Source organism: Mchenga conophoros, linkage group LG18 (assembly GCF_057382185.1).
Source record: "Mchenga conophoros isolate Kocher_MC1m ecotype Shallow Benthic linkage group LG18, M_conophoros_male_GT1.1, whole genome shotgun sequence".
NCBI classification, from domain to species: Eukaryota; Metazoa; Chordata; class Actinopteri; order Cichliformes; family Cichlidae; genus Mchenga; species Mchenga conophoros.
This window is the reverse complement of record NC_140543.1, coordinates 7,679,845-7,704,351: the sequence shown is the minus strand read 5'-3', so window position 1 is coordinate 7,704,351 and position 24,507 is coordinate 7,679,845. Positions and strand designations below refer to the sequence as shown.

The window sequence follows — 24,507 nt, the reverse complement described above, 5'->3', positions numbered from 1 at the left end:
TTTAATGGTGGATTAATAAATTAAAGACAGACGCAGATAAATGGACCTTTCGACATTAGGGATTAAATACCATCATTAATTAACAATAATAAATCATTAAATCAGCTCTCTCGCCCCTTAGCCTCCCTCTTTGCTGTCTCATTTGTATCCACCCACTTGAACCGGAACCTTTTCTCGGGATTTACACCCTCCCCGTCGCTGTATCGCGCTGACAGCCAGCCTCAACACCGATCCACACATCACCGTGCGCCCGTCGTCGCTCACATCATCAGCGGTGCTGCACGGGATACTCCGGGTTGTACTATTCCTGTGGTAGCGGTGTAGGTCGGCCCGTTATTTACTCTGGCTTCTAGAGAAGTGTCATCTTTATCTCCCGTGACAGCCTCACCGTGGACACCAAAGACTGACAGCATCTGTGGGCGCTACGATGGATGCTTCAAGTGCGCTCTCGTGATCTACGCTCACCGGCTCGGTGGGGTCGTTTCAGCTTCCGTTTCAAACGGAAAGGATAGATTATATGCACAGCTCCTGCCTGTACGCGCAGTGAACGGGTAAAGATGGGGAGCACGACCTCTTGCTGCGTGTCTGGGAGCCCCAAGCTCCGCAGAAATGCCCACTCGAGGCTGGAGTCGTACCACCAGGAGTCGGATATGAGTAGGGAGGAGACGGGATGCAACCTGCAGCACATCAGCGACAGGGAGAACGTTGACGGTAAAAACAAAACAAACAAACAAAAAACCCTTTAAGGTGCCAACATTGCATTTTGCGCAATGACGATAAAAGATAAAAGTTTATGGCTGGTATAAATTTTTGGAATTAAACAAACAGCCTAATTGAAGCTAATTACACATATGTATAAATGAAATGCAGCTAATAATAACATGGAGTGAAACATTCAAATGTACCAGTTAGGTGCAGTAAACTAATGAAAATAAGTTATAATGAAAATGTTTTATTATTCCTGTGGGAAAGTTTTGAGCCTTTTCTATTCTGGTGACTCTGCTTAGTCTAAAGGCAAAAAGGACCCTCAAAACAACATAATAAAAAACACGTCACACCCATTTTCAAATCTTGAAAAATGAATCTGTAGCTTTCACATATCCACCTCTGCTCGCACTACTTATGTGTCAAAAAATACTGAATTGACTGCAGAGACATGTCAACCTTCAGTACAGCCGGGCACATGCATGGATCTGTGTGCATTTTCTTCTCATGTGGCACTGCAGAGAGATATGGAGCTGCAGAGAACATCCTGTCCGTGAGGGCAGGCGTCTTTGTGCCGGTCTTTGTTTTGCAAGCATGGTACGCAGCCCCCTCCACTGACACATGCTAATATGCATTACAATTGACCCATTCACGCTGGAAAGTGGCTACTAAATGGGCTGCCTATTTCCATCCAACAGCAAACCATTTCATATAAATGGTTTTTCTCAAAAACTGTACAAAATCATGTAAAGAGGTCGAATTTCCATGTTTACAGATGCATTTGACCTATTTTTTCCCCCTTTAGTCACTTTTAATTTATTTGACCTGCTCATCAAAGAGTTCTGAATCCTCTTCCACATTAACTGCATTCATGTTATACAGGATACAGCCTCATTATCTGTGCTTTTTAAAGAAGTCCCACATTCATAGTAGGTGCTCATTCTTAGTCATACATTTTGCCACTACTTGCTGGACAGCCCTGACACATCTGATAGCATCATCTTTCCTCTTTGCCATGTTTACAGTTCTGTGCTGATAAAGGATCTTCGCCCAGGAACACTTTGTACGGGTTATCATGTGAGGCGGGAAAAGAGGAAATTATTCTCACCTGCCGATCTAATCTTGTTTTAGATGTGTTGATTTCTTTTGCCAAATCTTTGCATAACTGCAAAGCTCAAGAAGAGCAGAAAACAACCCGAAAGAAGAAACATCTCAGCAGCACATTAGAAGAACCGTGTCTGTTGTCTTAAATCTGAGTGCACATGAATTAAAAACATTTGGAGCCATATTCCCTTACATATTTTGCTATAGGAAGCCTATTGACCTTCATTATTCACACTGAGTCAGCATGGTGAGAGACCTGCCTTTTATTGATCAGCGATGTCACTTCCTCTTGTAAAGATTCAACTTATGTTCTGCATGGTATTTGTGGAGACTACTGACTTGAGTGCTTTGCATTACAGCAGGGTAATGTTGATAATATATCTTCAGTATCTGTGACAAGGCAGCTTTAAGATCACTGAAAACATTGCATGGAGAAGTCGAAATCTCCCCCCCAATATGTTTTGGACCATTGCTTTAATCGGATGCATAATTGTCTGAGTGTGGAGGCAGATGCTCTTTCTAACGGAGAAAGAAAAGAGCCATGATGAAGATTCAGAGTCGACTGTCATTTCTGGTGAGGATAAAGATTACTCGCGCTGAGAGGCCGTCTGTCTCAGCGGTGCGGTGATTGAAACCGGAGCGTGTCTAATGTGTTCGGACTGTTATGAATTCACAGACAGATTAGTGGGCTTCATTAGAATCTGCAACATCAGAAAAAAAGAAAGAAGTCTTCGTCCCTTCCCAAAAAAGAGGCAGCTGTGAGCCTGTGTCAGAGCAGATACAAGAAGCCTCAAGGGACAGTTGATTGCCAAGAATTAACGCCTCAATTTAGAGCACGACATGCTGCTTTCAAATCATCGCGTGCCTCGTAGTGAATGGGCTGACTTTGCAGTATTAAATGGGAGTACATGTAGGGAGGTCAGGGTCAGTTATCGTTTTAATTTTTAATTAAAACAGAAAAATTGTTATCACCATTTTCCCAGAGCTCATCGTAACATCGTAAGATCGCGTTGTCTTTGTCGAAGCAGCAGATTTTCTTTGGTGTTTAATTTAATGTTGGATCTGACGGATCATTTGGCCATGAACTAACTACTATCCCTTGATTCTTGATACATCTGAATGAAGCTCGAAATGCTCTGATGTTGTTGGAGAAATGTGCTTTTTTTCAGTTGTTGTTTCTCTCAGCTGACTTACAAACAACCAGCAATGCTGTCATCCATGCTTGTGGCTGTTTTCCTATGACTTTAGCAGGCTGATAGAATGTCTCAATTTTTAAAGCCCTTGACCGATTATTCTTCCTACTGAGCAAAAAGTTAGTTGTGCTTGAATTCAAAGTTCACAGAAATGAGAAAATGTTGTTTTGGTGCACAGAGGTTATCTGAGGATGTGCAGTGGTTTTCATCAGAGGCTTTCAAGCTGCTTAGAAGGGAATTAGAAGTTTTGTTTATGCAAACTGTTAGAGATAGATAAGAAAAGATCACCATGTTCCCCTGCATAGTAATCTTATCAGAGAAGATTTTTAGTAACAGTAAATAAAATTAATTTATTGAAATAATCTCACAGAGGAGATTACGTGTAATGTTTCTATCTTGAGTTTGTTATTATGGTAGGAAACCATAACTGTAATTAAATTTAAGCCCAGTTGCAATTATGGTTTCCTCCGATTATGAAAACAAGATAATCAAGAGAAAACCATTATTATACAGTGTTTGAGCTCTTTCTCCGACAGGCTTTGGCAGGCATAGTTCAGCCTGAGTTGTTTCAAATCACTTTGGTTTCGAGGAATCTGGAGAAGAACAACTAATACGAAAATCATGTTTGTTGAGTAATAATTTTATCTGAATTCAGATTTTTCTTTTTTGCTCGGAGGAAATTGCGTCTGACTTCTGTGTGTAGCGATCAGGAGAAATCCTAGACAATAAGAGAACTAGATGGATGTGAGAGAGGACCCAGAGTCTGGAAACGACGTGGTGGCGACTCAGTGATGAACAGAGGGTCTGAAGGGGAAGCGTGCTGGGATTGTTGAAGCTGGATGAGGGGCTCAGTGGTCACCAAATGAGAACAAACAGCCTATAGTGCAGGAAGACATACATAATCATAGAACTGGAAGGTCTTATAAATTATCTCCAAAGTATTAAAAAATGTTCAAAAAAGTATTTGAAGTAGAGATGTATGATTGTGCTTGGTCTATTAACTGAATAAAGTCCTCACGTAATTCTTTCCCCATGACATGAACTAGGTGAGTTGGCGTGAAACGACCAGATGCCTTTCTTGGAAATTCAGTTTGATTAAAATATCTTGATAGCTTGACTGATGTTTTTCCAGTGCCTCAACCTTAAACAGTTGTGTCTGAGTCAGTGTGGGCTATTATGTCACTTGGGGGATTTTAGTGTTAGAGTCCTGAAGTGACCTCCCAGCATGCTCTGTTTATAATGACAGATAAACGCTTCACTACATAACACCATAATTTCACTAACCTGGGACCTTGAATGCTGTCTTAAACTAAGCCGGTAGCTAGTTTCACAAAAGACAGCAAAGGAGAATTTCACTTGTTGCTATTTTGACATGCAAGGATGCATTTATTTTGGTGCAGTTCTCCTTACACTGGTTAGGAACCTACTTTCATAACACCAGTTTTAAAGATGAGCATGTCAAATGACACTGATTATTGCTGCTTTTTATCTTATTCACGCTGAACTGGCCCAATGCTCCTTCACATTTGTACTTTTTTAGCTGTTGTGATCTCACGAGGGATAAAGCTGGCTTAAAGCCTGAAATAGAAGCTAAAATGTTGAGAAACTGACATGTGGTTTGTGCTGTGAAAACATTCTGCATATATAGCGAGACACCAGTCCTGGAGGGAAAAGATAAAGAAAGTGAGAATGAGAGACAAAGCTGTCGCGTGATCTGCCTTTCTTTGACAAAGCTGTCTGTGTTTCTCTATTAAAACAAGTCTTTCTGTTCCTGTAAGGCATCACACATCAACTCACATGCTTATATTTGTATGGGGGGTGGAAGGAAACAAAAATAAAATAAAATAATAATAATATATACATATATATATATATATATATATATATATATATATATATATCTATATATATATATATATATATATATATATATATATATATATATATATATATATATATATATATATAATTATTTATTTTTATATATAAATATAAATAAATATATATATATATATATATATATATATATATATATATATATATATATATATATATATATATATATATATATATATATATATATATATATAATTGTTTTTTTGTTTTTTTTAGGGTGCAACGATACACAAAATTCACGGTTCGGTTCGATACTTTGGTGTCAGGGTTCGATATTTTTTCGATACAAAAAAAAAATGTTCATGCCTTTTTAATTTGTCATTTATTAAAATTATAAATATATATTTTAGCACAAAAGTACAGTTTTTTAATTTAATGTTGCTGAAACAACAAAGTAATAAAAAAAAAATCTATCTGATCGAGAAATCACTCATCTTTGGAAAAGAGAGTTTATTACAGAGAAATGTCTCTTTCCAAAATAAAAGCTATACTATACGCTTCTTCTGGGCTATATTCTCAGCAGCATATTAAACATATCAGGTCCCCATAAGGAGAATCATGTGCTAACGGCTGTCTAAATGACTCGGGTAAAGTTTGTAGCATGCGTGCTTGTTGTTTTTGTCTGCTTCCACTTGTCTTTGCACTAGGATGATGTCGGTGTAAATGTGCAGTCATATTCGTTGTGTTCCCACTAGTGCTGTCAGCGTAAATCTGAAATGACGTTAACGCCACAACACGGCAAATCTCCGTTAACGAGCTACCCCTGATCGCCCCGTGCGTGGGGCTGGACGGCCAACACGTTAACGAGCTAACTGCGCTAACACACTAGTTCCCACCCATGTAATTGAGCATTGCGTGGCACATCCAACATACTGTTTTACTTTAGTCCATGACGCGCTTACCTTCAGGGTCATACGTCACATGAAAACCAAAATAGTTCCAAACGCCAGATGTGAATGAGGGTGGGGGAGGTTCAATTTGCCATGTTGCAAGGAGAGCTTAACTTCTGTCTCGCTAGCTTGCCCTGCGCTCAATGAATCTGCGTTCGACTACTCCGCCTAGGCTGCACTATCGAGCGCAGATCCACTGAGCGCTCCACACAGACAGCATCGTCAGAAGGAAAGTTGATAAAATAAATTAAAAGTTTGTATTGTTCGATACATATGCGTACCGAACCGAAAGCAGTGTGTGTGTGTGTGTATATATATATATATATATATATATATATATATATATATATATAAAAAACACCCAGCACGCCCCTGCGGGCGGTTTATCCTTCAAGCTCGGGTCCTCTACCAGAGGCCTGGGAGCTTGAGGGTCCTGCGCAGTATCTTAGCTGTTCCCAGGACTGCGCTCTTCTGGACAGAGATCTCCGATGTTGTTCCCGGGATCTGCTGGAGCCACTCGCCTATCTTGGGAGTCACCGCACCTAGTGCTCCGATTACCACGGGGACCACCGTTACCTTCACCCTCCACATCCTCTCGAGCTCTTCTCTGAGCCCTTGGTATTTCTCCAGCTTCTCGTGTTCCTTCTTCCTGATATTGCTGTCATTCGGAACCGCTATATCGATCACTACGGCCGTCTTCTTCTGTTTGTCTACCACCACTATGTCCGGTTGGTTAGCCACCACCATTTTGTCCGTCTGTATCTGGAAGTCCCACAGGATCTTAGCTCGGTCATTCTCCACCACCCTTGGGGGCATCTCCCATTTTGACCTCGGGACTTCCAGGTTATACTCGGCACAGATGTTCCTGTACACTATGCCGGCCACTTGGTTATGGCGTTCCATGTATGCCTTGCCTGCTAGCATCTTGCACCCTGCTGTTATGTGCTGGATTGTCTCTGGGGCATCTTTACACAGCCTGCACCTGGGGTCTTGCCTGGTGTGATAGACCCCAGCCTCTATGGATCTTGTGCTCAGAGCTTGTTCTTGTGCTGCCATGATATATATATATATATATATATATATATATATATATATATATATACATACTTTTTTTTCTTTTTTTTTTCTTTTTAAGATTTAGAGCAAATTAAGGTAGTCTGATGAACCTGGTGTTGTGGTAGTTTATTATGTTATCATTAAATATATATCTCCTAATGTAAAAGCAAATATGCATGTTTGTTACTCAAAGGCGTTTTACATTTATATCTACATAATCTACATCTATAAAATAGCAGAACATTTGTTTCCTTGTCCACGGCATGGCAGGTAAAGATCATGGTCGCTGTCATTTAGGTCTTAACACTGTCAACCAAGGTTCACACAAATGGTTAATTGAATAAAAGGATGAAAAGATGACAAGAAGGGGCAAAGGTTAAGTGCAGACAGACGTGGCTCTGCGACTTGACTTTGTGCAGGGCCATACAGCCCTAACTGAAATAAAGCCTCCTTTTGTTTGGGTTGTGTGCACTTGTGAAGTAATAATATGCTTAATCTTTTGATTTTGGCACTAGAGAGGTGAGTAGGAAACACTGAAAATCTAAAACCAAAAGCTTATCCTTTTACCAATTTACCTCCTTAGTTTTCTCTAAACCTCTATTTATTACTCGTAATCAACAGACACACAGTTTGTCTTTGTCTTCCAACCTTTTTCTCTTCTTTTATTCTGCCATACATTTTAATCATTGGGGCTCTTTCTATTGTTTCTCTTTTCTGATTTACACAGACTGAGAACAAAGCTACACAGACAGGCAAGACATGATTTCAATTTTAACTTCATTTTAAGCCAGTAGTGAGGTGTAACATTAAAAAAGGTAAAGTCAAGTCAGCTGATAATAAACCAGAGCAGTCAAATGAGACACACGAAGCTTATTCTCATAAAGAAGAGGACAGATGAGATGATATACTCAAACTGGTTTCTTGAACACGACAATGCGTTCACTGTGCTCAGATGTCCTCCACTGTTACCGGAGTTTAATCCAATATAGAGCCTTTAGGATGCGGTGGAACAGGATCCAGGATCATGGATATGCAGCCAATCTGCAGCAACAGTATGACAGCTGCGTCATGTCATGGACCAAAAATCAGTTTAAAATGCTTCCAGCAACTTTTTGAATCTATGACACAAAGAAATAGCTCTGAAGGCAAACTCCAGCCTAGTACTATCAACGTGTACCTAATAAAGTGTTTGGTGAGTGTATACTTGCACTGATGTCTAGAATGGAGCAACTGTGGAGAAAGATGACTGATCAAATGGTTAGTTAGTGTGGGAAGGGTACAGGGCAACAACAACAAGATAAATAAACTGGACTCAGGAAAATGAATACACCCACATCTTTAATTAAGTGTCTCATTATTACCACACATCCTTAAAAAAACCAAATCAGCTGCTCCTCATGTGCTCACAGCAGCCTAAACAAACAGCACATTTTGCCCTGTGAAGCTTTCTCATAAGAGGAAGAGGACTTATTTGTTTTATTGATGTAGACATGGGTGTGCCATCAGTAAATGAAACTTAGCCAGGAAACAGATTTTTAGTGCTTTTAGCAGCCAGTTCTGCTATAAAGCACATGCAATGCAAAAAGGTGTATAAATAGATATAAATTTACCAAATGGAAATTACGTTTGAAAAGTTGAGTTATAATTTTTATCTGAATGTCATTTTTCTTCTTCTTTTGCTTTGGGAAATGTCATCTGACTTCTGTGTGTAGAAATCAGGATTAATTCTTGACAATAAGAGGACTCGGTGGACGTCAGAGAGAACCCAGGATCTGGAAACAACGTGGTGACGACTCTGACAAACAGTGCTGTAAAACACTGCAATGCAAAAAAAGTAGATAAAGAGATGAAAACAAATGAGAGTTTTCAGATGTTTTATTTCTATTTTCTCTTGAAATTGTGTAACAAAATTTAAAAAAAAAAAAAACAGTAAGAAAAGTAACATTACAGAATATTGCTGAAGTGGCACAACATTCAATATATCCACTTCTTTCCACATCAAGAAGCATTACTATTTTTACGGCACTAGCAGTCATGTGTTTCCCCAGGGACATATGACTGGCTCAGCTCAACATGTTTGCAGAGCTGAAACGACTCAGATAAAGGAGTTAAAATATTCTAAAACAAAGAAAAAGATTACTAGGCACCCTTATTCTTCCTTTGGAGAAAAAAAGTCCATTCAGGTTGCTTTGAAGGAGAAAGTACTTGTTTGGCTTGCTGACTAGTAATGAGAGAGCAATTTGTCTGCCACTACACATCAAGACCACCTCATCCCACTAATTATCACTTCAAAAAGGTCTGCTTGCTTTGAGCTGCTGAGGCAGAAAACTCCTAAAAGACAGTCTCATTTAAATTAATGAGGACTTAGAGGAAGCTGTCAACTCTTGACTATAAAGCTAATCAGAATCAAAAGCACTTTCAAACTGACATGTCACCTGATTTTACCTTGTGACCGATCCCCTTCAAATTCTGCCAAGTCTTCCATGACACGTTTACTTATAATGGTTTTATCTTTCTTGCTGTAACTCATTTCCCAAACTAGTACTTATAGAATTTGGTCATTATTAAAGGAGGGAATAAATAAAAGTGTTACGATGAAGCAATATGCCAATACGTTTAGGTTCAGTCTGTGATATCTTGGCCTAAATGTGCAATTGATGCTACACGAAGCTGAAAATAAGGTTAAGCTCACTGCTTCGTGCATAGCTTCTTGACGAATCTCTCGTTAACCCAGCATGTCATGAAATACAGATCGAGGTGTACTGTACAATGAAGGTGTGATTAGCACTGGTTTTATTTATTCATTTTACTTTTGGTAAGGAGATTGCAGTGAATTTAAACACTCACCACTGGGAGTGTAATGATGCACAGTTGTCTGCGAATGAGAATCCTAAAATGGTAAAAAAAAATTCAAAATTTAATTTACTAGCTGGACCCACATCCTTATTTTAGGATTGCCAGCGTTTTAAAGGCGAATGGCTTAATCAAGAATTGAGCTGCGGTTTGGGGAAAGCCTCGATGTGGACTGACGGCGGCTCCCGGGCCTGGCAGATCCCCGTGTGCTAACGAGAAGTGAAGAAGTGAAAGAATTGAAAAAAGGGGAGCAAGGGTGTGACATGAAAACAAGAACAAGCTTGTAGAACTGGGGGTCATATATAGATTAGATAAGACCCAGAAGGGGCGTGTTTGGAGGTGTGGTCCCAATCCTGAAAGTCAGATAATTTATCTCCAATAAATCTTACTCTATAACTTTTGTCCATAGTAGTCCCTATAGCATAACTGATGTGATTGTGTGTGTATACGTTTGTGCGTGTGCTTATGCTTAAGCTTATCAGTGCTTTCCCAGGGAGCCCCCCCCTTCTCTCCTGGGAATATGAAGCCATGTGTGTGTGCAAGTCCTGTTTGTTTAACTTGGTCTGATACCACTCAAAGCCAGTGGTCAGTGTGTGTGCGTTCAAATAGTGGATGGAATTTTGGGAAAAAAAACCCTCTAAAACAAAACCAAAAAAATGAAAAAAAGGACCAAAAAAAGAAAACTAACTTAGAAAAGAATAAACTGCTCACACACTGCAGAACTCTAATCTTTTGAATTTAATGCATGTGCTGGTGTTGGACATTTTAAGAGTGCCCTCTCTTCACCACGCAATGAAAAGGCCTGATAAAGATGGTCAGCACCATCATAGATCACATTAATTGGCTGAGTAGGTTTAAAACATGTCTATTCAGGTGTATCAAAGATTATACTGTTAGATATTGTCTCAGGCATTATATATATCTTTTCTGGATTTGTCGAGATGTAATTCTTCACGTACTTGTTCTTATAAGTTTCCTTTTTGTTTTTCTAGTTAGTCTCATAACTCATGCAAAGACAATATGTATTACTCGCAGATGATTCATTTATTAACTGTTTTTCCAATGTAATACGTGGTTCTGTTTGAATATTATTATCACTGATCGCGGTCATATGACCTATCACAGTTTATTCAACATGGCGCCGCTCTGTGTTTCATTATCTGATGAAGAGCAGGTGTGTAGGAAACTTCATACTCTACTTGATGCAGAGTTTGGCAGTGTGCGAAATGTTTCCTGAGATGCTGGTACTCAGAAATCCCTTGCTCTGCTGTTTGAAATGTGGGTAAGGTCCTTCAGAAAGCGATTTCACCTCAGCATTTATTTATTATTAAACACATTCATGTACAGTACATGAATTTAGACAACGCTGCTAAGAGGAAAAAACAATACACATGACTGAACAGTGACCAGAATTACTCTCTGCATGGGAGCGAGTGAGTTTTCATGCTACCACAGACTCCAACAATAACAGTGGCATCACATTCATAACAGTGAACTTTAGATCCTGCTCAGGCAGGCTCTAAAGTTAACAGAGGCAAAGCTGCTCTTAGTGTAGACATGGTCATAAGATAATAAGTCATGGGTGAAGCTTAAATGCCGCAATACAGATAAGAAGTAAAGTAAAATAAGTCAAAATGAATGTGTGAAGTAACTTTCAAGATAAACATCAGAATGTGCTTCACAAGAAGAACTCAATTTATTATTTAAAACTGAAAGTCATCCAATAAGATTTCAATTAATTAAAAAAAACAAACAGCCAATCTTAACTTGTCTGAACATTTAATAAATTCGTTTTTATATGGAAGGACCTATAAGTTTATGAGCAGTAACCCTAAACAGTAACCCTTAGCATCTAGATTCAGTGGTAAAACTAACATTATTAAAGGCATAAAAAATAAATATTTACCTTGAATGGATGAAAAGGACCAGAAGATTTTTGTTTTGCCTGAGCTTTTGGCTATTAGATAGAAAGTTGTTGGACTTAAAGAGCAGAATTGGAGAAATTATTAGCATTAATGTGTCCTTAAAACAAAACAGCAGTACATTGTTGCTGAGGCTGCAACATTCAATACTCCAAATATAACATGTACTTCTACAAAAATTGATGCATTAATACTTTTTGCAATAAATTTTCCTCCATAAGGTTTAAAAAGTAGCAAATCAGACACAGTGTTGGAAACAGTGTAGTGCAGTAGTGGACTGGCCTGTTAAAAGCATGGTGCCTGTTTTTAATCCATTATGTAAGAGTAGTGAGACAGACAGGTAAGTTTGCCAGCTGATAGGTTAGCTGAGCTCCTCCTGTTTCGGTGTGCCAAAGCAGACCACAACTCTCCGTTAAGTTTACTTGAGGTGGTGAATATCATGTGTCAACACATGACACCAGCTACTGTACACCCCGGGAAATCCAGCAGGTTGGCCTAGAGGGACCTAGAGGTCCTGTGAGATTGATTCAGAAGTGCTTCTGCTAGTCAAAAAACACTTCAAGGACCTTGTGAGACCAACAATGTTTAATGTTACATCATCTTTGAACCACAGAAACAACTAGAAAAGTGAAAGCGGTTGTCTCTCTGTGTCAGCCCTGTGTAAGGCTGGACACCAGTCTGCCTCTCACCCTACTGCAGCTGGGATAGGCTCCAGCCTCCCATCGACCCTGAATTGGAAAAGCAGAAGAAGATGGATGGATAGATTTTTCTTTGCTATATTTTATAGTCCTGCTGACTAATGTGGCCTTGCCCCAGGCCTACTGGTTTCCTGGAAAGATTCTTGACTGTGGCTCCACCATTGTTCTCTATGCAGTAAAAAGCAGAGTTAGCTGTGTGTGACTGGAAGACTCAAACTGACGCATGCATCATATATTTGACACAGCAGTGGTACATTTGAGAAATCACTCCACTGTGATACAAAGGTATGTGTGTGTGTGTGTGTGTGGGGGGGTTCCTAATAGTAATAAATTGCAATAAATAAATTGCTAAGTCTGATCTTTATAGAAATGGCAGTATGACGTTGACATACTGGGAACAGGTCAAAGTCTGTGATCACAAATGCAGCAAAGTGAGCGAAAAGTCAAACTACAGCTCTCATGCATCATGGCCTGACTAAAATATATTGTGAAAGGACTGCTACTTAATGCTTTCCTACTCTTTCTTACTACAAGCCTCATCCACCCACTCTCAAATACACAAACATGCTTTTCTTTCTTTTTTTATGTTTTAATGTGTTTTTTTGTCCCGTGTCGGTTGTCACTGGGATAAAGTTTATATATATATATTTTTGCACCCTTGTGCTTTCTTGGCATGCTTTCTTTTAAGTTTCAGACAAATTGAAAACCAGTTAAGCTACCATTTAAACTGCTCCTGACTACTGTTACATAAGGTGCTAACTTGACACAAATCTAATCCAAGCTGGGTCCATTCACCCTGGTGGATTTCAGAGGCTTTTGGCGAGACCAAATCACATGTGCAGCTGTATATTGTAAGAAAGCAGCAGGGGAAACAGCAGCACAGCCCGAACTAATTAGGAGATACCTAATTTGATTAATATTATTCTGGAATACATGAATAAAATGAATCGTTGATTAGCCTAACCTTTCGGCATCAACCAGTTCATCTGTTAATGCTGTTTTTTTTGGCCTAAGACTAGAGTTCATTTGAACTTCAGTTGTTACTTTATGGACAGAAAAAGCTTAAACTAAGCAGACTTATATAACAGGCTTCTAGTAAATCCTACCTGCATCTTAGCTATTTTTACTTTTTATTTTATTGCACACAACAGGAGGTGTTTGTCAAAGTCTGCTGTTTTGCAGAACTGCTGTAATAAGTGAACGTTGTTTCTCCCTGTACAAAACTATTCAAGCAATTTAATTTGTTACTGTAATTGTTATGCAGTGTCACAGCTGTTTTGTTCTCATTTTAATTTACCAGCAGTCATTCGTAGTCCAGCAGTTGCTGGGGCTGGGACAGATGATCAACCATGTGTCCCTCTTGCTGTCTGCATTATAATCAAATAGTCTGGATTTCAATCTGGGGCTTTTCCTGTCGTATTGTAGGAGACTGCATGCCGGGAATGTTTAAAAGCTGACATCACCAAAAACAGGCTCATAAAATGTTTCCAATTTGTTGCAGGACACTACAGGATTTGTAGTGACGAGTTAAGTGAATAATAGCAGATGCTGTACTTGTATCATTTTTGGTGTTGCTTATTCAATTTTGTCATCTGACTTCAATTACTCTCAAATATTTATGCACATGATTGATACGCACGTGATTTCGAATGCCGGGATTTGTTTTTAGATGTGCTGGGTGTGGAAATGATCGCTCGCTGAAGAGAGAAAGCTTCTCACTCATAACAACTGTGCTCTCTGTTGTCAGAGTAGCTGATGTTATCGGCAACGAACAAGGCATGAAAGGATTTTTTGGCATCTGTTCTGAGTCCTTCTGCTGTATAATATGCGTGCACAAATGCCTCGCTGGCCCATGCCTTTAGGCCATGATGCAATCCAGATTAGCTCAGGATGGGAATGATTCATGCCCGGATTTATTAGAGTAGAGGAACAAAAAACAAAACAAAAACCGCACACAGACTTACAAGAGTAACGCCTGTGATTTAAATCAGACTAAACTAGTCATCCTTTATGAGCGAGTCTTCTTATTTGCTGGTTTCTCTGCCACTATAAAAAAGGAGCCCGACCAGAGGTGTGTTATATTGATGACTGCTTGTCGGCCAATGGTGCACGGCTGATTGCCAGAATTTTGGCAAGGAGGTGAAACGTGGATAGAGGGAGAAAATATTACAATTCATTTAAAAATGCAAAATATGAGCTTGGAGGAGCGAGTGCTCTCTGAGCAGCCTTTTAGTTTAATTTCATTTGCAGTATTAGGCATCTGTAGGAATCTATAGTCCTATAACATGTAAGTATTTGCTTGCTAATATATTGATAATAATATCAGTTTATACACCAAAGTTGGTTAAACTTGGTAATGTAGTAGATCACACATTTGACTAACAAGCAAAAGATCCCTCCTGGGAGGAGACGCACATCCTTTTGGGGTTTGCCTCATGAAGGGCGTCCTGCATAGAAATCTACAACGTGAAACATGCAGGGCTACCTGCTGTGGGACCCCATTGTGAATCCGCTAAAAGTAGTAGCCTTGGTTTAGCATTTGTGCAAATTAAACACAACATATGTCTGGAGCATGTGTGAATGCTGCACTGAAAAACATTGTGTTTTTTCTACTGTCGTGTTTTTTGGGTTTTTTTGCTCATCTTTGATATTTCAGGAAGGCGTACATATTCTTTGCTCTTTGTTTTTGACAGAGTTGAATATGGAGTACAATCCATCAGACCATCCACGGGCGAGCACAATATTCCTCAGCAAATCACAGAATGACGGTGAGTGGCTTGGTTTTATAGAATTTCACATAACAGGAAATTTGTCTGTTTATTAGGGTTTTTCGGTTCTGGTAATTAAATAATTTAATCACATTTGATACTCACTTGAGAAAGAAATATAGAGAAGGTCAGAAAGAGTTGCATTGTGTCTTTTTATAGATCTAGAGGAAGCATATGATAGGATGCCAAGAGACAATCTGTGGTACTGCATGAAGAAGTCAGGCAGCAAGACAGTGGTGAGGTGTATGATAGCAATGACAGATGGGTTCAAGGTGGGCGTGGGATTCAATTAGGAATTGGCTGCGAGTCCCTTTTTGTCTCAATTGTTATGGACAGGTTGACAGATGAGGGTTAGTCGGGAGTCTCCGTGGACTATGATGTTCACAGACAACATTGTGATCTTTAGTGAGAGTCAGGATCAAGTGGAAGAGAGCCTGGAGAGGTGGAGGTATGCAGTGGAGAGAAGAGGTTTGAAAGTCAGTTGTTATTGAAGGTAGATGTGTTCAAATACCTGGGGTCAAACATCCAAAGCAACAGAAAGTGCACAAGAGAGGTAAAGAAGAGTCTGCAGGGAGGGTGGAGCCGGTGGAGATGAGTTTCAGAGGTGATTTATGACAGAAAGACAGCAACAAAAGTGAAAGGAAATAAATACAAGATGGAAGTGAGACCTACGATGTATGGTTTGGAGACGACGGCAAGAAGACAGGAGGTGGAGCTGAACATATTATGATTTCCAAGGACGATGAATGTGGAGATGCCAGACAAAAAAGAGACGAGGAAGGCCACAGAGAACATTCATAGATGTACTGAAGAAGGACATGTAGAGGGTTTGTGTGACAAGGAGCAATGTTAGGACAATGTGAGACAGAGACAGAAGATCTGCTGTGATGATCCATAAAGGGAGGAGCTGAAAGACACGTAACAGGTTTCCAGTGTTTATTTTTGATGTAATTATATACAAAAAGACAAAAACCCAACATTTAGAAAGCACAGTTTGCAAAAAACATACAGATAGTGTTGTATATTTCAGAACACAGTTTTGGCTTTATTGACGTTAGCCTGACACGCTGCACTTCCTGTTATCAGCACTGCAAGTTGCTCAAATGCAGTCACAATAAAGAGGGTGTGGGGAAAAGTCTGGACACGTAAATGTTTGCAGCCAGCTGAATTTGTGCTGTTGCATTAAGACTTTTAGCTTCCTGTTGGGGAAAGCTTGCACATATAGAGAGAAAGTGTTACTAAGATCCATTAACGTCCCAGCATGAGATTGTTGTTGTTGCTGGAATTTCAGAAACAACTAAGGATGCTTGCTTTTTATTGCTTTTTAATATTTTATATTGAATTGAATTTCTTTTTGTACGAAGCGTATGAACTTGTTCATGTAGAGAACATCCAAGTGACATTTGATTAATGTTCCTCCTCCAAACAAAGAAGGAATAAAATGATGTGAGATGTGAGTTTCTTTTAAAATATAATCATTGCTTAATATCTGCAACATTTAGAAACAAACTCCATCTTTTTTGTGGCTTTAAACAAAAAAAAAAATGGTGCTTTTATAGCTTTCTTTTCTGAAGTCAAAGAATCCCCTAAAGACATCAGTGTTAAATAAATTATACTTGCTGATATTGCTCATGTAGTCACAGAGTGATGTAAGCCTTTGTGCCTCTGAGCTGTTTTATTATCCAGAAATGCTCCAAATATAAAAGCAGTGTTTGCAATTTGTTTTTAACTCTGTCTGCTTTTGGTCTTTTCATATTATCTCTTGTACTAAAAATACGATGCAACACTAGCTCTATCCTTTAATACAGGAATGAGCCTCAACCAAGTCTCAACCAACACCTCATTTCTTAATATTTAGTTAGAAAAATGCAAACAACATGCAGCATTTTACTGAAAGGTGCAAATTCACATTGAAATACAGGATGTAAGACAAAAACAGAGTTTGTGCTATTCAGTGTGCTTGAAAGCCAATGTTTGAATATTTGACCACCTTTATTCTTCAGCACAGCCTAAACTCGCTTTAAGTGGTGTTAAGTGGAACCCAAGTTCCCTGAAGGATATTACAAAAGGCATCTTTGGATATTGGCTGCCTTTTGTTATGTTTGTTGTCCATTTGTCATTGCCCCTTTTCCTCTTTTTGGGAATGACCTTGTTGGCATGGGCATAACTTTGTGCTGAACATTGGGGGGGGGGGGGGGGGGGGGGGGTCAAGATCTCTGTCTAAATAAATAAATAAATCTGGGTAAATTCCCAGATGATTAAACATGCAACTATTTTGCTGGTAATACCTGAAATGAGTAAAGAAAATCAACAGCCTATTTATGCAAGATAGTTCATAATTTTATTGAGGGGGTTACATTGGTTGGGTCTGATTATTGGGGGGGTCATAACCCCCCTAACCCCGCTGAAAATTACGCCCCTGCTTGTTGGTGCAACACTACAGTTTTATTACTGCGTGTTTCTCAGTTTCACCTAAAATGAGAACAAATTATGCGTTTTTGTAACAGACTGCTACTAACAATGTGCCTACAGATACAATTTAAAACTGGTTTATACAGGAAAATCATCATTATACAAAGGCTGAACTAAAAATGAGCGACAACACAGCAGCCAGTGTCTAAAGACAAGAAAAAAGACCTTTAGAAGGACTGGAAAACTATTGCCTGAGGCCACTTTAAAAGAATTACACATCTGTCTCCTTGAAAGCAAAATATTAAGAAATGAGTGATGGCTCATGACTGCACAGCTCTGTATTTTGTTTAAAATTCATAGTACTTGGCTTATGAGCATAAAAATGTTGGACAAGTTCTTCAGCTGCTTATGACAGATTGCTTTTGCAGTAGAAGCTTACTTAAAGAGTGATCTTTTTGTCTCAGGTACTTATTTTAGTACTAAAAGTGCTGACACTGTTCCCAGAGAAAAGCCAAAATGTGTGACACAAGTGAGACAAAAAGCAACAATAAATGACTTTATCAGAGATTTCCTCTTTTGTAAGGATTTATTTTGACCCCTTAGATGTATCTCACGACCCTCAGGGATGCCTTCACTGTTATCAGAACCCAAACCATATTAGAATATTTAGGCATTAACATGGTGACATTAGAAATGTTTGTTTGATGATCATTTATGAGGACGTTTTGCTTTGCCCTACAATGTATGCCATTTGTTTCTTTAAATGAATCAGTGACTCTCATGCAAAGAAATAAGGCTGTTGCTTCCTCTTTTTTTCAGAGGTAGCATACAGGACTGGTGAGTAGTGTAACTTTGTCTCCATCTAGTGGCAAAACTGCACATTTCCGCCTCTGTGTCGCAGCTCACTCTTTACTTTTACCCTTTAACACTTCCTTTAACTGTCTTTTCTCAGCAATTTATTGCAACCTTTTTTGCTAGCTGCTATTAACACTTTGCTAATAGTGTTTAGTGTGTTTTACAGTGTTTTACATTTGGTGGGCTTTGTGTTTGGCTTTTTTTTTTCCTTCTGGCATTTTAGGAAAAATTACAGATGTTGAATGTCTTCTATTTATTTTTACAGTGCGGGAGAAAAGAAAGAGTCTCTTCATCAATAATGTGAGTGCACAGATTTTTCTGCTATTTTTTTCTTCTTCTTTATTCTTTTTGTGCACATTACCCTTGCATGCTATAGATGACACCAAAACATGTGAATTCTAATAACAGTCTTTTGTTTGTGTGTGTGTTTGTGTATTTGTAGCACGGAACTTTGAGGCGCAAATACAGCTCCTGCTCCACCATCTTCCTGGATGACAACACAGTCAGCCAGCCCAACCTCAAATACACCATCAAATGGTTGTAACACCAGGAAGGAAACATTTGTATTTTTTTTTTAACCTACATGCTTTTCTGATATTATTATAAACATTTCTTTCTGTCTACAGTGTAGCATTGGCAATATACTACCATATAAAAAACAGGTAAGGATTCTCATGTTACCTAAAGACTGCCAGTTAATATCTGGGCATCTGATATCAAGGACAATATATTCAGTTTATCCCAAAATCTAAAGGCAGAACTGCTGCCTATTCTGAATGGTTTATTTGTGCTTCTCTTTGTCTTTTTTAAGCTTTTTATGATGAATGCACAAAATTACATCTAAAATTCAGCACAGTTTGAAGTCTGTACTTATGTTTAATCTTCTCAAAGTGTCAAGGGTGTCTGGACTGTTGAAGGATTCAATGTGAGGGATGCAAGACATGAGTTATCAGAATAAAACAGGATGAAGAACTTCTAGAACTGAAACAAGAATGCACGAAACACGACACTAAAGAATAACTAAGAACAAACTAATTCAGGAGGGAAAAAATAAGGACGTTGCTAAACAAAATCTGGAAACCAAAACAGAAATCTAAACTTCAAGTCCCAGAATAACACGTAAAGAATTCCAAACCCCACGTAATGACAAACGGCAGGACCTTGACGAGTGTATACTTCTGTGACAGTGATCTGTGTTTTTGGATTTAAGGAAGCTTCAAACTGTTCAGACTCTTCTTGAAACTGTTTCAGTTGCAGTGATCTTTATCCATAACGTAGCCATAATAGTCTACTTTAAAATAGTTAATATGTATCTCTTTACCCAAAACTCCATGGCATTTACAGTTTGTGAACATCTCTGTTTTTGCTACGGTAGTAGCTCACTGTGGCTAGCACACTGAAGCGTACCCTGCCTTTCGCTCTGTGATAACTAGAATAGGCTCCAGGCTCTTTGACCCTGGATTGGATGAGTGTTTGAGAAAGTGGATGGATAGAAGACGGGAAAAATAAATGTTTTATTCCTTTTCAGAGATGCAGACGGTGGGACGCTATTAGATATCTTTGATGAGAGGCTTCACCCTCTCTCGGTAAGATAAGCGATTTCATTTTTAAATCTGTTGACTATCCTGCTGCTCGTTTTGACAAACCTGTGTCAGATGTTCTGTTGTATTTTTAATGCACCTTGGTAGACTCTGGTTCTGTGTGTTAAGATTTTTTTGTCTCCCATTTTAAACCCTTTATTTTTGCTCTCACCGTCTGTTGCTTCATTTTCACTTGCGCACTTTTCTTTATGTCTTGTTGTCTTTCTCACCCTACTCTCTGTTTTGGCTTTTCTTCCTCCTCGCAAAATTGTCATCCACCATCATCCACTTTTCTCACTTTGCCTGATGGTTGTTCTTCTTTTATCCAATCTCTGCCTCCCTTCATTTATCCAGAAATCAGAGGTTCCACCGGACTACAATCAACACGATCCGGAGCAGAAGCAGATTTACCGTTTTGTCAGGACACTGTTCAGTGCTGCTCAGCTCACTGCTGAGTGTGCAATTGTCACACTGGTGAGGCTTATTTATTTGTGTATTGCCATTAAATAATGCATAAAAAAAAAAAAAAAGGTATCTTCATGACACTTTGCCCCCCTAAGGTGAGATAAGATGGACCTTTCAGTTGTGCGCACACAGTTTGTGTTTAGGCCCCCGGGAAATTGCAGCCTGATATGTTCCGACAACCCAGGCATGTGTGCAAATTGTTGATGAGACTATGCATCATAACTACTGTGATGCATGTGACTATTGTGGGCTCTGAGAGATCAGTGATGAATGTAGTTTGTCATACAGGGGGAAAAAAACCCCAATTGTTTACCTCCCAACACTATTAGTTAGATCAAATCAGGTTCTGTTAGTAAACTGTTTTTTCCATGTTAATGATTATCTGCTGCTTTAATTTTCTATCTAGTTTTCAGTCTTTATCCATGTGATTGTGCAGGTTTATCTGGAGAGGCTCCTGACCTATGCAGAGATTGACATCTGTCCAGGAAACTGGAAGAGGATCGTTCTGGGTGCTATCCTGCTGGCTTCCAAAGTCTGGGATGATCAAGCTGTCTGGAATGTCGACTACTGTCAGATTCTCAAGGACATCACAGTAGAGGACATGTGAGTGATTAGCATTAAGGATGGGAATGGTCTTGAAATTTAGGATTTTATTCGAGGTTTAAGGTTTGATTTGGGAGTCGGTTGGGGACTGGGTCAAAATTTTAAAAAAGACAGAAAAGAAAAACGACAAGCAGCAAGAAAAACCGAAACGATGCTCATGAGATTTGGTGTGATAAGCTTCTTCATCAAGTCATGGATTTAAATCCTCAAGGTTTCAAACAAATACATAAAGAGAATGAAAGACTCAACAACACCTAACTTTGAACTTTGAAAGATGATTTGTGATTTCAAGGAGCCGTTTTTTCTTCTTGATATCACAAAGAAAACATCTTTAAAAAGTCACTGGGGGAGTGCACTGACACAGAAATTGTATGATCATGCGACCAGGAACGAATTGGAGCGACAGTTTCTGGAGCTGCTGCAGTTCAACATCAACGTGCCGTCCAGCGTCTACGCCAAGTACTACTTTGACCTGCGATCTCTCTCAGAGTCGAACAACCTCAGCTTCCCCCTGGAGCCGCTCAGCAGGGAGAAAGCTCAAAAACTGGAGGTGAGACGTCACCGTTAAGGTTTCCATCCGAATTTTTTTTTTCTTTCTTTTCTATCCATCAAATTACTACATTTTCCCCTTGATTAGTAATCGATGAAAATAAAGAAACTCAAAGCCAATAAATATAGGAGTTATAAATTGTTCCAGATTGTAACAATTCAGCTTTGCCCGATTGCCACCATTATTTCTCAGGGTTAGCAACATAGAGAAGGGAACTAAAGGGATAAGTCAAGTACTGCATTTATTAAAACTAGTTAACTAAAAAGAACCAATTATGTAGCGTGGAGAGACTTTGCTCCTGTAGAGCCTGCTGGCTGTAAGAGACTGTGCATGTCGGAGGTGTCACTGACTGATCAGGGCAACTAATTGCTGATTGGGCTTTCAATTTTGTTTGTATAGCGCCAAGGTGCTTTATTTTGTAAGGTAAAGACTCCACAATAATACAGAGAAAATCCCAATAATCAGACGACCGTCTACGAGCAAAGTACTGGGCAACAGCAGGAAGGAAAAACTCCCTTTTAAGAGGCCGAAAGGAAGAAAAAAAACAAGTTTAGCAGGATAGGACAATTACCTTTACAGATCTTCCGGTGTATTGAAAATGTGTAAAGGGGCGTCAAATTGCACTATTTACTTTTAAACAAGATTTGAAAAGTTTTCTAGAAACTAAAACGTTAATGCTTCAATCACATTAAAGCCCTGCACGCAGCCAAATGACAACGATATCTTAAAATTCCTTTATGCCCTTTTTGCAGGCCATCTCCAGGCTATGTGATGACAAGTACAAAGACGTGCGGAAAGCTGCCAGGAAGCGCTCGGCGAGCATGGACAATCTATGCGGGATCCGATGGGTTCCTGCAATCCTCTCTTAACCACTAATATGCTGTCATATAGTGAAGAGTGACATCGTGCTACAGACGCTGCCTGAAGGAGAAAACGTGTGTTTGTGCTCAGTGGAAGTGTGTCAGTGTGAATGGACCCAGGATGCAAAGCTACATTCTGGAACAGCGAGTGTAACCTGGCACCATCCAATGGACCTGGAGTCAAGAATCGCAAACTACAGTTTAAGCGAACAAGACGTGTTTCTACTTTAACTTAATGCCTTCATAGTGCCTCGATATTTTTGTACTGTAAGAGGGAAGGGAGTTACTGGTTGCCACGTCAACCATTCAAAGACATTCGGAGACAACTCTAGTTTTGGAGTATAAAGGAAATCCAGGACAAGACAAAGGTCTGAAACTTTTGAGGACATGGCATTGTCAACCTGTCTCAATGTAAAAAGTCTCAGTTCGGCTTTCTGGTTTTGTCCAGACAAATCTCTCGGTTTTAACTAGCTTCAGAGATTCTAAATAACCTGTCTTTCAGATAACCCTGCGTATTATTTATTTATTTTCTAAGTACTTTTCAACATTTTCAACTGTGTTTGGCAATTAGTAGTGTAGCACAGGACTTTCTACTGGTTATTTATTTCTTTGATGGGAGTAAGAATAATAAAGATTTCTTCTCTGGAAATATTCAAGGTTTACAGTTCTAGTGTACCTCTTTATGCTCAGGTAGTCTGGTTGATATGTCGATTGACTGTAATGCTCCTCATTTCAGTTATTGGGAGGATAAATGAGATTAGATAATGAAATAAACACCATAGAAAGAAAGGGCTAGAATACATTTAAAGTATCCCTATAGATGTATCAGTATAGCAAAAATCACCAGGTTTTCCTTCAGTAACATGACTCCACCAATTCAAAAGCAGGAGACAGCACGACCCTCTGCTGACATCTAGTGGTTATTTGAGGTGTTGCAGAAAAAGGCTGCCAGTCCAGGGTAGGACTGGACGAAGTTACGTGTTACCTTACGTGTTAACATTACTTCGAAAAAGTATCTGCAACACATGTTTCAGAGAAAATGTTTCCTATTATCCCAAATAATCCACATTTCTTGCAGTGAACCGTCTTTATAGACGTTGTAGTCAAATTATACACAGTAATTTTTGTTACTGGCTGAATGGGAAAAAAAAGAGAAAAGATAGGTGAAAAGATGGAAAGTTGTTTTGTACTGAACATTTATTTAACAAAACAATATCCATTTACTGTCAAACTCAAATGTGCTGTTGCTACTTAACAAAATGTTTTATAGTCAAGTAAAATTTAATGTCTAACTTCAAACAAAGAGAATGACATAACTGGTCTGATAAGTGCACTGACCACTGGATGCTGATCTATTGCAGATGTGAGGAGGCTACCCAACATTCCTTTGTTTATATATGTTCAGTATTATAGCATTACTGACTGTATATATCACATTTACTGTTCATCTGGAAAATCTGGTAAAAAGCCCCGGTCTCATGAGCTTCATGCTCAGTGTATCCTACCCTGGCTACTGTCTTTATTACAGTATTAACATGTTCTTGGATGGATGCTTGAAGGACTTGCTGACATGTCTGGGTTAAAGGGTTTCTGTTTTGCAACTTCTCAAACCCTGTGAAACCCAAAGTTCCTCAAATATAGGGGTAAGCCAAAAAAAGAGAGCCGTTTTCCTTGTGTTTGATGAGGTCATTTTTGTAGTTATACAAGTTTTCACAGGACATGTTAGTAAGATAGCACGCAACTAAATAACAATATGAACCAAAGAAAAGTGTATTAATTGTATGACTGCAACTTCACAAATATCTAATGCCTCAAATCCCACAAAGTTCTTCTCTCATACCCCAAAATATTTTTTTTTATTAGAAGCAAAGTAAACACAGGTCTTATCTACTAGTTATGTATGACTGGTACTCTTTGATCATCAACAACGTGTCCTTGATAAAGGGTGTCTTGAATCCCTGTGTTTAATCATGACAAGCTAGTACTACTGCTTAATCTTTAAATTTCCACTCACCTTTAAAAACTTTGTTTTGTAATTTGGTTTTTCTCATTTGGGCAAGATATGAATTTTTCCATGTTTCTTTTCACCTCAGTGTC

General features: G+C 39.0%; 1 protein-coding gene across 2 annotated transcripts; it reads left to right on the top strand.

Moving 5' to 3' along the window:
- Nucleotides 1-209: 209 nt before the first annotated feature.
- On the top strand, nt 210-23,912 carry LOC146553136 (cyclin-Y-like). 2 transcript variants are annotated; one of them, XM_085253729.1, is made up of 11 exons: nt 210-711; nt 15,011-15,085; nt 18,317-18,334; nt 18,618-18,652; nt 18,795-18,889; nt 18,979-19,014; nt 19,881-19,938; nt 20,287-20,406; nt 20,834-21,000; nt 21,388-21,550; nt 22,303-23,912. In XM_085253729.1, exons 1-11 carry the CDS (start codon nt 558-560, stop codon nt 22,417-22,419), a joined length of 1,038 nt encoding a protein of 345 aa, XP_085109855.1. In that variant the 5' UTR covers nt 210-557; the 3' UTR covers nt 22,420-23,912. The 2 variants fall into 2 exon arrangements, with proteins under 2 accessions (XP_085109855.1, XP_085109856.1); XM_085253730.1 differs by lacking the exon at nt 18,317-18,334.
- Nucleotides 23,913-24,507: the final 595 nt, after the last annotated feature.